This window comes from Pollachius pollachius, assembly GCF_949987615.1.
Source record: "Pollachius pollachius genome assembly, chromosome: 18".
Lineage (NCBI taxonomy): Eukaryota > Metazoa > Chordata > Actinopteri > Gadiformes > Gadidae > Pollachius > Pollachius pollachius.
Window position 1 is genome coordinate 20,581,679 of NC_136951.1, and position 16,936 is coordinate 20,598,614.

Sequence of the window (16,936 nt, forward strand, 5' to 3'; positions counted from 1 at the left end):
CTGGGAGGAGTATGAACTGAGAGGGGAACTGGTCCAACTGGTTGGTTCATCATTTCCTTGTTATGAGTCGGGCGGTTTGTTGTGGCTCACTTCACCACAGCAGGAAGACGACTAAGGTACTGTAGTCCACTCTGATCCGTGATAGATCACAAATATGAATAACTTTGAATCAAATCAATAGTTTGATTTTAAAACCAAATCGTTAAAAATGTAGTCAATGTATCGATGAATTGCAGTTCGTGTTTTTCAAGTCAGCCAATCGCACTGACATCCTCTTACCAGCAGGTGGTGCTGCGGTGCACCTTTTCCGGGGTTCCAAACGGACCCTGTGTCAAATAATTTGGTTAACTACTCTCAAGACGTTTAAATAATTAATGTACACTTATAGCAAAAATGTTCCACTTTACTACAGCTGGAGTTGAATGAATCACAGACTGCAGCAGAGCAGACCGTTTGTGATCCTAAAGGGTAGGATGTTAAACGTGGCAAATGCGAAGATTTGTGTGTGTGTGTGTGTGTGTGTGTGTGTGTGTGTGTGTGTGTGTGTGTCTTGGCCCTTATTTAAATACCGGCCATTAAAGGGTGTAACACAAGGAAGGAAAAAACACAAGAAGAATCCAAACCAACAAGATTCCATTGAGACTCATTCAAGAGAGATTAATAAAGAAAATCCCCCTGCTATTATAGAATCACCCGCAAGTACAACATGCTAACCCTTACTGAGTACTCTGTACTCTGAGCATTCTGTACTCTGAGTGTCTTGTACTCTGAGGAAACTCTACTCAGTACTCTGCTCTTCTAAAAAGAGAAATCATCCATCTATTGTATAGATTCTACTGATTCATACTGTGGCGACTCCTACGGGTTCGCAGAGGGGATCCTGGGAATCCATGTTGCCTGATTAACAAAGGGCCTTTATTGTCCTTTGGAATTGTTTGGATAAGGGTTAATGGGTTGTGGTAGTTAATTAGATGTGTGTTGTTAAGTGTTAACATGTTGTGTGTATCGTTGCCGCCACCGTCACCGAGAAGGACATGTTTGTTTGTTGGGTGTGCTGTTTGCCGTGTATGTTGGTCATGAATAAAGGTTCTGCAGTCGTGCGGTGTATGTGATGCAGTACTACGACTTATTGAAGGTTGACTGTGCTTCTTGGCCGCCTTTACAATACATTCACACTGAGGCAAATCAAGTGTTAATATAAATGGATGGAGGAGGATTATACATGGAGGTGTTCAGCAGACACAGAGCAGAGGAGGTCTTTTCTACTGGATGTGCTTCTATTCATGACGTTATCGGTCTCATTATTGATAACATAACTGTGTTCTCATTATTGATAACATAACTGGTATCTGTGTTCCTGTTGGTTCTGCTGTAGAGAAGCAGCTGACTCAGTGACTGAGTGTCTCTATAAGCTGGTTGAACCATCAAGTGTCTCTTGGTTTGTCTCTGAGCTTCTGCACATCACAGCTAAAGTCCATCATTCATATTCTTATAAAGTTATTATTCTTTGATCAGCCGCCTTAGCATGTCAGTCTGGGAGGAATATGAACTGAGAGGGGAACTGGTCCAACTGGTTGGTTCATCATTTCCTTGTTATGAGTCGGCTGGTTTGGTGTGGCTCACTTCATCACAGCAGGAAGACGACTAAGGTACTGTAGTCCACTCTGATCCGTGATGGATCATAAATATGAATAACTTTGAATTGTATCAAAAGGTTGATGGTTAGTTTCCTGTAATACCACATGGTTAAAAACTTTAGTCAATGTGTGGATGCATTGATATTTGACAAATTTGCTTTTGAATAATTTTGAAGATTCCTGCTCTGTAGAATGCTATGCGTTAGACTGTGGGCATTGGGGATCGAACCCAGAACCTTCCAGCCTGGAGTCATGTGTCAGGTTGACTTTAATAGTGACTTTTTCTTCTTGTGTCTCCTTGTGTCCTTGGGTGAATTTAAAGGTACTTAGGACAGAATGTACAGTTGATATATTTGTAGTGAGGTATTATGGTTACTTTATTGAGACAGTAAGATGGCCATCTTGGTTAGTGAAGGTGTTAAAAACCTCTTACCAGGTCTTGTTCTCTGTAGGCCTGCCTCACAGATCTGGTTGTGATGTCATACCACATGAGGAAGTCCATATATGGTCCTGCCTTCAGAGCGGTTTAACCAGCACAGGGAGCAGTTGGTATGATATCCGCACAGGGAACTTGATCTTATCAGACACATTTGAAGCCCTTTGAGACATTCTTTGTGGAGTGATGATATGTTAAATGTTATTAAATAGTATATTAGAAACGTCTGGGCAGCATCTCCTCATCTTTCCCCTCCTTGAGAATGAGAGGGTCTATGAATCTGCATCTAGGAAAGACTACCCTGCCTCTCGTCGAAAGTTAACAGAGACAACTGCCCCCTGTGACCGGAAATAGGCAGCTCATATAAAAGCAGAGAATAAACACTGAGTGGCCGTAGAAACCTTATGGAGTTTTGTTTGTGTCCAGGTCTCCAGTCTACTATGGATGAGGAGAGAGAGGAGGGGGGTCCTACCTCTAAAACCACTCTGTCTGGGGAACATGGCCGCCGGAGCAAAGCTAAGAGGTAAGAAGAGGATCTCACTTTCTGTGACTGTTGTCCATCTCAGAGCTCAGCAGTGATATCTCATGACTCCATCATTAGTCTAAGTAACAGCTAAGTGTGTGTTGTGTTGAAGTCCACAGCAGCAGGAGAGAGCAGACTCCCCTGGACCAGGCTGTGTCGCCATGAAGAGTGACTTTTCTATTGTACCACCTTTCTGGTTTAAAGATGGAAATCAGTCTATTGGGAAGAGGTGAGGATTTATCAGAGATTATAAAGAAACAGCTTCTATCAAACGTCCATAAATCCTGGATCTTGTTTTTCTAGAAGAGTCGAGCAGGAGAGAGCAGACTCCCCTGGACCAGGCTGTGTCTCCATGAAGAGTGACTTCTCTATGGAACTACCTGTTAGGTTTGACGATGGAAATCAGTCTATTGGGAAGAGGTGAGTATTTAGAGAGTTACCGGTCAGAGACATGGAGGGGGGCTTCTTCAGCGGTGGACAGTCGGGGGGGCGGAGGCGGGAGATGTTGTGGTAAAGGTATGGTAAAAGGCTGTGATTGGCCTCGTCAGACTGCAAGCAAGTAGCCAAATTGTTTTGCTCAAAGGTGACTTCGATCCGCTTTCATTCAGAACAGTGTGAACAGCACAAATCACGGGGAATCAGGTCCGTTCAATTCTGGTTTGAGCCACTTTAATACATGGTCCTGAATCAGATACAGGAGGGATTTCTCTCAATGCGACCTCAGGTTGAACAGTCGTATCGCATTGTGACTTTGATGTCACTCTAGATCCACATTCGTCATATCGACCACATTTAAAAATCAACATGAACAGCTAAACCAGAAGATCATGAAGAGAAATAAATCTGAACTGAGCATTAAGGCATCAGTTCCCCGACATGAACAGGGTTCTGTCTTTGTTCTCTACTGTGTTTGGTCTAATACAAAGATTGTCACTAAAACATTGACCTCCATTTGGTCATTGTCTCTTCTTAATATAAGAGGTGGAAAGGATAACATGATTGAAATAAGACTCTGACTTTGACAAAGCACTTTGGTACTTCAGTATTGATCAAAAATATTTATTATTCTGTAATTGTAGTTTCAGGAACTCAGATCCAGTAATAACATCTCTGTAACAAGTTATAAGATCTTATCAAGATAATTAAGGACCTAAAAGCTTGAAACAAGTGAAATGCTCTCACCTAAAAACTGCCTTGTAAGAAGAATTATCTTGTCAGCATAAAAACTGCAGGGTAAAAGCTGTGTGTGTGTGTGTGTGTGTGTGTGTGTGTGTGTGTGTGTGTGTGTGTGTGTGTGTGTGTGTGTGTGTGTGTGTGTTGAAGCCCAGAGCAGCAGGATAGAGCAGACTCCCCTGGACCAGGCTGTGTCTCCATGAAGAGTGACTTCTCTATGGAACTACCTGTTAGGTTTGACGATGGAAATCAGTCTATTGGGAAGAGGTGAGTATTTAGAGAGTTACCGGTCAGAGACATGGAGGGGGGCTTCTTCAGCGGTGGACAGTCGGGGGGGCGGAGGCGGGAGATGTTGTGGTAAAGGTATGGTAAAAGGCTGTGATTGGCCTCGTCAGACTGCAAGCAAGTAGCCAAATTGTTTTGCTCAAAGGTGACTTCGATCCGCTTTCATTCAGAACAGTGTGAACAGCACAAATCACGGGGAATCAGGTCCGTTCAATTCTGGTTTGAGCCACTTTAATACATGGTCCTGAATCAGATACAGGAGGGATTTCTCTCAATGCGACCTCAGGTTGAACAGTCGTATCGCATTGTGACTTTGACGTTACTCTAGATCCAGTTTGGTACGTCAGTGTTGATCAAACAGATTTATGATTCTGTAATTGTAGTTTCAAGCATGAGCTTATTCAGAGCCAGTAATAACATCTCTGTAAAAAGTAATAAGATCTTATCAAGATAATTAAGGACTTTATAAAAAATAATAATTTGAAACAAGTGAAATGCTCTCACCTTAAAACTGCCTTGTAAGAACAATTATCTTGTCAGCATAAAACCTGCAGTGTGAGTTAATGCTGTGTGTGTGTGTGTGTGTGTGTGTGTGTGTGTGTGTGTGTGTGTGTTTATGTGTGTGTGTGTGTGTGTGTGTGTGTGCGTGTGCGTGTGTTCTCAACAGACCCCAGGAGAGGTCAAAGGTTACCAGGGCTCAGTCTGTACAGCAGCGTCAAGCAGAGCTGATCAAGGTGTGTTCATGTCCACCGAGACATTTGAAAGCGTCTCTTGCGGTGCTAACAGTCTCCAGGCTTCCCTCTTTAGACCAGCGGACGTGAATCCAGAACAGATGCTTCTGATGTCCTCAGTTAGTTCAGAGTAAAGTTCTGCTTGATTTTTGTTCTGTTCCAGAGGGCTGAGGTGAACGCACACGCTTTTCTAGACAAGGAGCTGAAGAAGCTCTGGAGGGAATTCATCCCAGATTACCCACAATGCTCAGTGAGTCAGAGGGAGGAGGAGGAGCTGGATAGTAAGAACGAGGAGCAGAGGAGGCGCGCCATAGAGGGAGTGGTAGACATCACAAAGCTCTGCCTGATGGAGATGAACCAGGAGGAACTGGCCGACACACTGTGGGGCGGTAAGAGACTCTTATTCTGAAGACAGAAGAGTCTCTAATCTTTAAAATAGAGAATAATCTAATTTTGAAGAGCAGTATGAGTTTCTTATTTGTTCTGTTCAGACTTAATGACATAATGTGAGACTTCTAAATTTTTTCTTTAATGTGGTGATATCTTTCATCTTGGGGGTTAAATGGTTTGATCCAGATATGCAGTGTTATTGTGAGTCCATCAGGTTAAAGAATGTTAAACATTATACTGCAGATCAACAGAAGATTAACTCAGTAGAAGAGATGCAACATTATTTTTTCATGTCATCATAGAAAGTAACTTTTTACTTATTCACTATTATTAGACCAATCACATTGCTGTGAAAATAACAAAATTATAACATTTTGAAACTGTAACATGCAGTCCTTGTCACGACCAGCTTCTCCGACCACAAGTAATGAAACCACTAAATATCATGAAGTTTATCCTAAGATAATTCCCTAACAGGAGATATTGACATGTTTCCATTGATGTCACCATCCACTAACTGATATCTTCTGTTGTTTTGTCTTTTAGGATCTGCTGCTGTCGAGTGCCAACATAAAATCAAGTCTCATTTGAAGAAGAAGTTCAGGTGTGTGGTTGAGGGAATTGCTAAAGCAGGACAGCGAACAGATCTTAATTACTTCTACACAGAGCTCTTCATCACAGAGAGAGGCACTGGAAAGTTCAATCAGGAACATGAGATCAGACTGATTGAAACAGCTTCCAGGAAACCAGCTGAGGAAAAACCAATCAGATGTGAGGACATCTTTAAACCCTTACCTGAACAAGATCTACCAATCAGGACAATAATGACAACTGGAGTTGCCGGCATTGGTAAAACCGTCTTAACACACAAGTTCACTCTGGACTGGGCTGAAGGCAAAACCAACCACGACATACACTTCACATTTCTCCTCACTTTCAGAGAGCTGAATTTACTGAAAGGGAAAGAGTTTAGCTTGGTGGAACTTCTTCATCACTTCTTTAATGAGACCAAAGAAGCAGGAATCTGCAGATACAACCGGTTCCAAGTTGTCTTCATCTTGGATGGACTGGATGAGTGTCGACTTTCTCTGGACTTCCAGAACAACCCAATCTGGACTGATGTCACAAAGTCCACCTCGGTGGACGTGCTGCTGACAAACCTCATCAGGGGTGACCTGCTTCCCTCCGCTCGCATCTGGATAACCACACGCCCTGCGGCAGCCAATCAGATTCCTGCTGAGTGTGTTGACATGGTAACAGAGGTGAGGGGTTTCACCGACCAACAGAAGGAGGAGTACTTCAGGAAGAGATTCAGAGAGGAGAAGTTGACCAGCTCTATCATCTCCCACATCAAAAAATCACGAAGCCTCCACATCATGTGTCACATCCCAGTCTTCTGTTGGATCACTGCTACAGTTCTGGAGGACCTCTTCAAAACATCACAGATAGGAGAAGAGATGCCCAAGACCGTGACTCAGATGTACAGCCACTTCCTGAGGGTTCAGTCCATACAGGGGGACAGGAAGTATCATGGGAGAGCTGAAACAGATCTAGACTGGAGTTCAGAGAGCAGGGAGATCATTGTTTCTCTGGGAAAACTGGCTTTCAACCAGCTGGAGAAAGGCAACCTGATCTTCTATGAGGCAGACCTGGCAGAGTGTGACATCAATATCAGAGCAGCCTCAGTGTACTCAGGAGTATTCACCCAGATCTTTAAAGAGGAGTGTGGGCTGTACCAGGACAAAGTGTTCTGCTTTGTCCATCTGAGCCTCCAGGAATTTTTGGCTGCCCTTTATGTCTTCCTGTCCTTCATCGACACTGGGGTCAATCTGCTCTCAGAAGAACCACCAACCTCTGGTGAAGATAAACTCCTCCTCCTCTACAAGAGAGCTGTGGACAAGGCATTACAGAGTGAGAATGGACACCTGGACTTGTTCCTCCGCTTCCTCCTGGGCCTCTCTCTGGAGACCAATTGGAATCTCCTACGAGGTCTGATCACTCCGATTAAACACAATTGGCTGAGACAGACAGGAAGGGGCTCACAGACCAATCAGAAAACAGTGTCTTACATCAGGGAGAAGATAGGTGGAGATCTCTCTATAGAGCGAAGCATCAATCTGTTCCACTGCCTGAATGAGCTGAACGACCGTTCTCTAGTGGAGCAGATCCAACAGACCCTGACATCAGGAAGTCTGTTCAAAACACATGTCCCTCCTGCTCAGTGGTCAGCTCTGGTCTTCATCTTACTGTCATCAGAAGAGGAGCTGGACGTGTTTGACCTGAAGAAATACTCTGCTTCAGAGGAGGGTCTCCTGAGGCTGCTGCCAGTGGTCAAAGCCTCCAAAACATCTCTGTAGGTTCATTTTAACATGTACAATCACAATACACACAACACAATATACCTGATTGTAGATTATACAATTTTATGGTAACATAGAAAACATCTTTCGAGGTTATCTTATAACATGTATCTCAATATACACGTAATATTGTGTAACCAGGTTGAAAAGTCAAACTCGAAAGCTCTATTTATTAGGAAATAATGAAATAATGAAAGAAAGAATTAGGTAACACTTTATAATTAGGTGCCATAATAAATAGCAAACTAGTCATTACCTAACCCTTTGTCAATATTTGTTAATTGTTTCTAAAATATCTATTTGGCACAAATTAATCATTTTTTTCACTGAGCACAGAGTGTTGCTGGTTAGGGTTAGTGTTAGGGTAGTGTGTTAGGGTTAGGGCCATGTGTTATGGTTAGGGTTAGGGTTAGGGCTGTGTGTTAGGGTTAGGGTTAGGGTCGTGTGTTAGAGTTGGGTTAGGGTTATGCAAACAACTAATATTTAATTATTGATGAAAAACTATTAACTTGTGCCAAATAGATATTTTAGCAACAATTAATAAATATTAACAAAGGGTTAGGTAATGACAAGTTTTCTATTTATCATGGCACCTTATTATAAAGTGTTACCAAGAATTACTATTGATATATCAAAATATGATTTCATAGTTCAGTTTTATTACATATAAGTCAGTCTGATGTCATCATATAATAATATATACAGTGTTGTGCCTGAACGCGTTTATTGAACGATAGTTCATGAACTAACTACCTGAACTAGCTCATTTTAAAATTTGTGAACTGAACTTTGAACTAGTTCACGTAGAAAGTGAACTTTCCCAACACTGAATATATATATATATATATATATATATATATATATATATACAGGGTGCGATTTGTGAAAAAACCAGAGGGGGGGATCATTTTGAGAAACATTTTAAAATGTTTCAAAATGAAGACTGACCCTGTGTATTTTGGTTGTTAATTATTACGATGTAATGGTGAAAATACTTTGGGTGGGGGGGATAATTTTTATCCCCACCGAGGATAAAAATAATTCACCAGAGGGTAGGACGTGTAAACCAGAGGGGGGGATAATCCCCACCATCCCCACCGGCAAATCGCACCCTGTATATATATATATTTATATATATATATATTACTGTGGCGATCACGGCCGTGGTCGCCAAGTGCCGCAACGGATCCTGGGAGGGTCAGCGGCCCCGAGGCAGTCGTGGTTGTGGGCGACAGGATGTGTGTTTCAGGTGTGTGTGTGGTGTGTTAACATAAAGTCTTTCTCAGGGTCGTGCAGAGTATGGGCCACAAGAGTTCCAGCTCTTATAACTTGGGCTCCCATCCGGTCGTTCCCTTGCTGCTTGCCACATTATTATTAAAAACATATTTTTACCATTAATATTTGTCACAACAAATTGACTGGGGGTTTTGAGAGGTGGGGCTCCCCCCCCCCCCCCCTTTAGTCACCGCTGGTTGTAACCCTAATATACCAAACATCTCTGTAGATGTGCTATAACATGTATTACAATACAATACATAAAATACATAATGCTAAAACAAAAAGTCAAATTAATATACAAAACAGGTCTCAAACACTACAAAAAACTCCAATAGTGAATAAAAATAAGGATCTAATGTATTGACTAGTATATATTAGTTTAATTAATAAAACATTTCTAATCAAAGATTTCAACATAAGTCCTTCATTATGTTAAAAGTAAAAGATTTAAGTTACTTTAATCACATTTCCTAACATGTTGTGTTTATTGTGTGTACAGACTGAATGGCTGTCATCTGTCAGAGAGATGCTGTGAAGCTCTGGCCTCAGTTCTCAGCTCCAACTCCTCTAGTCTGAGAGAGCTGGACCTGAGTACCAATGATCTGCAGGATTCAGGAGTGAAGCTGCTCTGTGCTGGACTGGTCAGTCCACACTGTACACTGGAAACTCTCAGGTCAGTTTTAATCAATGGTCAAACAGTTACACCACAAGTTCCACATCAGAGATAGATAACAGGAAGATATGGTGGCACCCTAACAAATGTGGTCGCACCACTTTATTTATCGTGAAAATGTCCTTGGACACGTTCCATCAATCTGTGTCCATTCATGTGAACAGATTCACTCACTTTAAGTCAGTTGTTAATGTTTTGAATGCATAGGGGTTTTTTTTCTGTTTTTACCGCCAGCGCCTCGACATCTCTTTCCTCACCAACCAACTTTTCATCCTCCTCCTCCTCAATTAAATACCTACTAATAATAACTGTCTGCTGGTTGGATAATATACTCCAGCTGCGATTTATTTTCTTCACTTGGTCGTCCAAAATAGTGCATTTCTCCACAGGCTCTTGAATAGTGCTAGTGCTGCGGCGACATTTCAATGAAACTTTGCACAAAGTACAAACCAGTGTTTTAGTTTTCTGATCACAGCACAGTCTCTTCATGGGAACTTAAGTGGGTTGTGCTTTCCAATAGAGTGATCACACCGGCGCCGCAATATAGCCGAGCTTTAATTCAGCACTGAACTAAACCTGGTAGTTCATAAAACTTCATAATATCTTTTAAGTATAATGATGTGATTTGTTAATGAACTATATGAAATGAATGTAGTTAAATTAATAAAACATCCCTAATTCAAGTTTCAACACGTCCTGTTCTGTTTATTGTGTGTAAAGGCTGAATGGCTGTCATCTGTCAGAGACATGCATTGAAGCTCTGGCCTCAGTTCTCAGCTCCAACTCTTTTGGTCTGAGAGAGCTTGACCTGAGTACAAATGATCTGAAGGATTCAGGAGTGAAGCTGCTCTCTGCTGGACTGGGGAGTCCACATTGTACACTGGAAACTCTCCGGTCAGTTTTACTCAACAGTTACACCACAAGTTCCACATCAGAGGAAATTTAACAGATTTACCTCTAGAAACCTAATAATTCTCGTGTGTGTGTGTGTGTGTGTGTGTGTGTGTGTGTGTGTGTGTGTGTGTGTAGCCTGTCTGGCTGCATGGTCACACAGGAAGGCTGTGCTTCTCTGGCCTCAGCTCTGAGCTCCAACCCCTCCCATCTGAGAGAGCTGGACCTGAGCTACAATCATCCAGGAGACTCTGGAGCTGCGCTGCTCTCTACTGGACTGGAGGATCCACGCTGGAGACTGGACACTCTCAGGTATGGAGAGGACAGCTCACCACTCAGGGATTAAGTCTCCTATTTAAGCCGCTGCTAGATTAAGTGGTTTGAAAAGGCAGCTGTAATTTATGTTTTGTAGAACGTGATGAGACAGCAGATGATGAAGGTGAATATTTCAACATGCTGCTCTCACTTTGATTCCCCCCCAGTGTGGAGCACGGTGGAGTGTGGAGGCTGAAACCAGGTCTAAAGAAATGTAAGTGTCTGTTTGATTCATCACAACACACACACACTATTAAGATGGAAAGTCCATCCACACAGCAGGAGGTGACGTCCGGTCATTTCGATGTGGACTTTTATATACGTTTGTATAGCTATGTTTCCCTGTGTTTATGTATGTCTAGTTTGTTTGTGTCGGTGTGTTAACGTATGTGTGCATGTCTATGTATAGTATGTATGAACCAGTTCTATGGTACCAACAGTTAGTTTCCAGCCTGTATGTGAGCTCAGCTGGTTCAGTCTGTGGTTTACACAGGTGGAATACAATTGATGTGTATTGGAACCTTTCAGAGTCTAATACCTTGAAAACTATGTTGACCATAGCTCAGATATTCGAGAGCAATAAGCTTACCATGTTGTACGTTTTGGTGTATAATATGTGTAAGTTGTGTAAATATTATGGGAGTAGATTCAGGTCATACATTTTCTAGGCTTCAATGTTTGAATGGGACAGCCACTCACACACACATGGGATTTAAATTTAATTTTAACTTAAATGATCGTATAAACAATTTTCACAACTATTTCTAAAGCTACAGCAAACTAGTCCACTATAGTAGCTCTGACATGATGTAGTCTTTCTATGTTAACTGATGTTTGTAGAGTAGATGAACGTGAAGAAGAAAAATGCAAGAGTGACAGTCCTAGGGATGATGATGATGATGATGATGAAGAATGGTTCAGCAGCTCATAATGTCTTGTTCTCCCTCAGATGCACGTGAACTCACACTGGACCCAAACACAGCCAACAGAGGACTCTCTCTATCTGAGGACAACAGAAAGGTGACAGTGGTTGGAGAGGACCAGTCGTATCCGGATCACCCAGAGAGATTTGTCCACTCTCCCCAGGTGTTGGGTAGACAGGCTCTGACGGGCCGCTGTTACTGGGAGGTAGAGAGGAAAGGATATGTTTTCATAGGAGTGACATACAGAGGAATCATAAGGAGAGGATGGGGTGATGACAGCAGGCTTGGAAAGAACAACAAGTCCTTGAGGCTTGATTGTGATGATGGTGGTTACTCTGCCCGGTACAACGGTAGAGCAACAGCCATACCTTTCCGCCCTGCTGGGTCTACCAGAGTAGGAGTGTATCTGGACCGGCCTGCTGGCACTCTGTCCTTCTACAGAGTGTCCCCAGGTGGAGGAGGGTCCTCAGACACACTGACACACATCCACACCTTCCAGGCCTCCTTCACCCAGGAGGAACTCCTCCCTGCGTTTGGGTTATGGGGGGAAGCTGGTGACTCAGCGTCTCTGTGTAAGGTGGGGCGCTGGTTCCCCACAGAAAAAAGCGGTAGGACATCAAGGCTGCGTGCTGCATACAAACATTTATTAAGGAGGAGAGATTTCCTTTTAAATTGAGCAGAAATACTTTTTATTGTACATTTAGTAATTAAATGTATCAAGGGGCTGTATTTAAAGCTACAAAAAGACTACAAATAAATAATAAATAAAAAATTCAATGCAACTCTGACGTTGTGGGGGGCTATGACGTCATTGTTTGAGTTTCAGGCGTCCACATGAATCCTGACATGAAACCGCATAGGTCCGGATAGATTTGAAACCACCCTCGGACATGGTTTCAGAAATGTGCGGTTTCGGGCACCAGATTCGCCGGCTCCGTCTGGACGGTCGGCGAATCGGTCGAGTCTGAGGACATGTATTACCACACACACACACACACACACACACACACACACACACACACACACACACACACACACACGCATATACTAACACAAACGCGCATATTTGAATACATACATGAACACATATATTAACACCCACACACGCATATATTAACACATACACGTGCGCATATATTACACACACATTGCGCACACACATGCATATCTAAACACAAACACACACATTCTATGTTAAAACATATGTACACAGACATATTAAGACACGCTTGCATGCACACACACATAAACACATGCGTGCGCACACACAAAATGGTTATACAAACACACTCGACACGTATGACGACATGAACACATACAGGGGCGTAGCACCAACTTCTAGGCCCTATGTGCATGCAGATATTAACACACACACACACACACACACACACACACATGCATGCATTTGCCATGAACACACACACACACACAGACTACACACACATGTATAAACACACACACACACACTGTGTTTCGTTATTTAAATTCATGTACTCATGAACCATACGTTTTCTTGGGCTTCTGAAAGTTGATCTTGATAAACCCTGAAAGGAAGAGACTTTTACGATTTTCCATGAGGTTAACTATGCAGGTTTTACACAGACTATATTTCTAATGTCAAATGTATTTTAATTATTGATTGATGGTAAATCTAAACATATTTATACTACAATACTGTGTATATTTTTAGACGTTGACAGCTTCATACGGCAGGGCTCTGATATCAGTTTATATTTTGATAAGCCTAACATGAAGCCTGATTTAAAGCAGATTTAATATTATATTCATAATGCAAGAGGTCTGGGAAAAGATGTTGATCATGTTGTGATGACTTTAAACTGAGTATTGATTTCTTGTGTTCTGGTGGGAACAACACAGCAGCAGAATGTTTATGATTAGTAATGCATACCTGTTTATGATTAGTTATGTCTTCCTCTATTGTTTGAGTCCTTGTGTTTATTGTGTACACGTGAGGGACTGTTCTTCTATTGTTTGAGTCATTGAGTTTATTGTATTCATGTAAGGGACTTTTTTTCTGTTTGGTTAATAAAGCATAATGGTGATAATCAACTCAGAGGAGCCACAGAATGTTCTCTGTGTTCAGCAGAGGATCAGTTTACACTTTAAGGTCGGGGGTTCACTGAATAAAAAGCACAGCAGAGGGTTTGTCTGCACTAGAAGGTCTATATTCTCTGTAGGTCTGTAGTCTCTGTAGGAGGTATGTAGTCTCTGTATGCTGAACTTGGAGGTGGAAGAGGCGTTGTGCTTCTTTAACCACATAGCCGGTGTGTTGGTCCCAGGTGACTGCATCACTGTATGGAACATATCCACTGGGTTCAGAGGTCAAAGGGCAGAGCTCTGAATCCCCAGGAGTGGGCTTTGACGGTCGTGTTGGAGCACTCTGGTTCAGAACAAGAGGAGAACCTGCCGTTCTTGGGAAAGAAAATAAACTAAAAACTAAAGAATAAAGATTCTGAAACCCTAAACCCTAAACCCCCTAAACTGAATACTGAGTGACATCACGTTACAATGGTTGTAAACTGTGCTCGTTTGATAAGACTACAGGTGTGTGTTGTTGAATACCTGCCTGTAAACGGTGCAGCAAGAATCCGACCCAACCAGATAATCACGGAAGAGAAGTGAAGGAAGAAAATAACCCTGCTATTATAGAAACATAACCATTATAAATGATTACATTACATAGACTATAGTGTTCACTGTCTGTTTTCTCCTCAAAACCTTTTAGAACCTTTAATGCTATAACGTAGCATTAAAGTTGCAGTCAGGTAGAAGTGTTTAAGGAATCGATGTTTTTGACATAATAATCCATAGGTCCGGATAGATTTGAAACCACCCTCGGACATGGTTTCAGAAATGTGCGGTTTCGGGCACCGGATTCGCCGGCTCCGTCTGGACGGTCGGCGAATCGGTCGAGTCTGAGGACATGTATTACCACACACACACACACACACACACACACACACACACACACACACACACACACACACACACACACACACACGCACGCATATACTAACACAAACGCGCATATTTGAATACATACATGAACACATATATTAACACCCACACACGCATATATTAACACATACACGTGCGCATATATTACACACACATTGCGCACACACATGCATATCTAAACACAAACACACACATTCTATGTTAAAACATATGTACACAGACATATTAAGACACGCTTGCATGCACACACACATAAACACATGCGTGCGCACACACAAAATGGTTATACAAACACACTCGACACGTATGACGACATGAACACATACAGGGGCGTAGCACCAACTTCTAGGCCCTATGTGCATGCAGATATTAACACACACACACACACACACACACACACACACACATGCATGCATTTGCCATGAACACACACACACACACAGACTACACACACATGTATAAACACACACACACACACTGTGTTTCGTTATTTAAATTCATGTACTCATGAACCATACGTTTTCTTGGGCTTCTGAAAGTTGATCTTGATAAACCCTGAAAGGAAGAGACTTTTACGATTTTCCATGAGGTTAACTATGCAGGTTTTACACAGACTATATTTCTAATGTCAAATGTATTTTAATTATTGATTGATGGTAAATCTAAACATATTTATACTACAATACTGTGTATATTTTTAGACGTTGACAGCTTCGTACGGCAGGGCTCTGATATCAGTTTATATTTTGATAAGCCTAACATGAAGCCTGATTTAAAGCAGATTTAATATTATATTCATAATGCAAGCGGTCTGGGAAAAGATGTTGATCATGTTGTGATGACTTTAAACTGAGTATTGATTTCTTGTGTTCTGGTGGGAACAACACAGCAGCAGAATGTTTATGATTAGTAATGCATACCTGTTTATGATTAGTTATGTCTTCCTCTATTGTTTGAGTCCTTGTGTTTATTGTGTACACGTGAGGGACTGTTCTTCTATTGTTTGAGTCATTGAGTTTATTGTATTCATGTAAGGGACTTTTTTTCTGTTTGGTTAATAAAGCATAATGGTGATAATCAACTCAGAGGAGCCACAGAATGTTCTCTGTGTTCAGCAGAGGATCAGTTTACACTTTAAGGTCGGGGGTTCACTGAATAAAAAGCACAGCAGAGGGTTTGTCTGCACTAGAAGGTCTATATTCTCTGTAGGTCTGTAGTCTCTGTAGGAGGTATGTAGTCTCTGTATGCTGAACTTGGAGGTGGAAGAGGCGTTGTGCTTCTTTAACCACATAGCCGGTGTGTTGGTCCCAGGTGACTGCATCACTGTATGGAACATATCCACTGGGTTCAGAGGTCAAAGGGCAGAGCTCTGAATCCCCAGGAGTGGGCTTTGACGGTCGTGTTGGAGCACTCTGGTTCAGAACAAGAGGAGAACCTGCCGTTCTTGGGAAAGAAAATAAACTAAAAACTAAAGAATAAAGATTCTGAAACCCTAAACCCTAAACCCCCTAAACTGAATACTGAGTGACATCACGTTACAATGGTTGTAAACTGTGCTCGTTTGATAAGACTACAGGTGTGTGTTGTTGAATACCTGCCTGTAAACGGTGCAGCAAGAATCCGACCCAACCAGATAATCACGGAAGAGAAGTGAAGGAAGAAAATAACCCTGCTATTATAGAAACATAACCATTATAAATGATTACATTACATAGACTATAGTGTTCACTGTCTGTTTTCTCCTCAAAACCTTTTAGAACCTTTAATGCTATAACGTAGCATTAAAGTTGCAGTCAGGTAGAAGTGTTTAAGGAATCGATGTTTTTGACATAATAATCCATAGACTATATTTCATTAAGTTTCTGCTTCTGAATAATGAATGACATATTACAATATTGGTTTCCTGATTTGAATAAAAAAAAGTACACTTGGCAGACTTCCAGCTCTGTCTGAAGACATGAGGTCACAGCAACATGAGAGGGAGTTCAAACACAAACACATCAAAACACACTCACCCACATGAGGGCCGATGTCTACATGAATAGGAGCCATGGAGTGACTCCTATTCATGTGTGACGTTGACATCACACTCATGGGACCATAACAATGTGTTTTTGGTTTAAAAACTATTTCTGCACAAACGGTAGCAGGTGACCCTGACACAATCATGAGAATATCTCATCCAGATAGAACAACGTGTGTGTGTGTGTGTGTGTGCGCGCGAGCGTGCTCGCGCGCGCGCACACACACACACACACACACACACACACACACACACACACACACACACACACACACACACACACACACACACACACACACACACACAATCTAAACGTCCT

At 42.0% G+C, this 16,936-nt stretch overlaps 1 protein-coding gene across 5 annotated transcripts; it reads left to right on the plus strand.

Moving 5' to 3' along the window:
* Nucleotides 1-92: 92 nt before the first annotated feature.
* On the plus strand, nucleotides 93-15,675 carry LOC307089400 (NACHT, LRR and PYD domains-containing protein 3-like). Of its 5 annotated transcripts, none has more exons than XM_079755667.1 (14): nucleotides 93-116; nucleotides 413-468; nucleotides 2,500-2,596; nucleotides 2,709-2,825; nucleotides 2,900-3,016; nucleotides 3,920-4,036; nucleotides 4,722-4,788; nucleotides 4,949-5,174; nucleotides 5,722-7,528; nucleotides 9,313-9,486; nucleotides 10,207-10,380; nucleotides 10,516-10,689; nucleotides 10,860-10,906; nucleotides 11,642-15,675. In XM_079755667.1, the coding sequence occupies exons 2-14, from the start codon at nucleotides 423-425 to the stop codon at nucleotides 12,289-12,291; spliced, it is 3,813 nt and encodes a 1,270-aa protein (XP_079611793.1). In that variant the 5' UTR covers nucleotides 93-116; nucleotides 413-422; the 3' UTR covers nucleotides 12,292-15,675. The 5 variants fall into 5 exon arrangements, with proteins under 5 accessions (XP_079611793.1, XP_079611795.1, XP_079611794.1 ...); XM_079755669.1 differs by having other exon boundaries at nucleotides 2,903-3,016; XM_079755668.1 differs by lacking the exon at nucleotides 93-116 and having other exon boundaries at nucleotides 200-468.
* The last annotated feature ends 1,261 nt before the right edge of the window (nucleotides 15,676-16,936 follow it).

Bases quoted from the DNA above. Each gene is read 5' to 3' on its own strand.
- LOC307089400 (XM_079755667.1), top strand. From the start codon at position 423: ATGAATCACAGACTGCAGCAGAGCAGACCGTTTGTGATCCTAAAGG. The intron at 2,597-2,708 runs GTAAGAAGAGGA...GTTGTGTTGAAG, and splicing joins CGCCGGAGCAAAGCTAAGAG to TCCACAGCAGCAGGAGAGAG. The intron at 10,381-10,515 runs GTCAGTTTTACT...GTGTGTGTGTAG, and splicing joins TGTACACTGGAAACTCTCCG to CCTGTCTGGCTGCATGGTCA.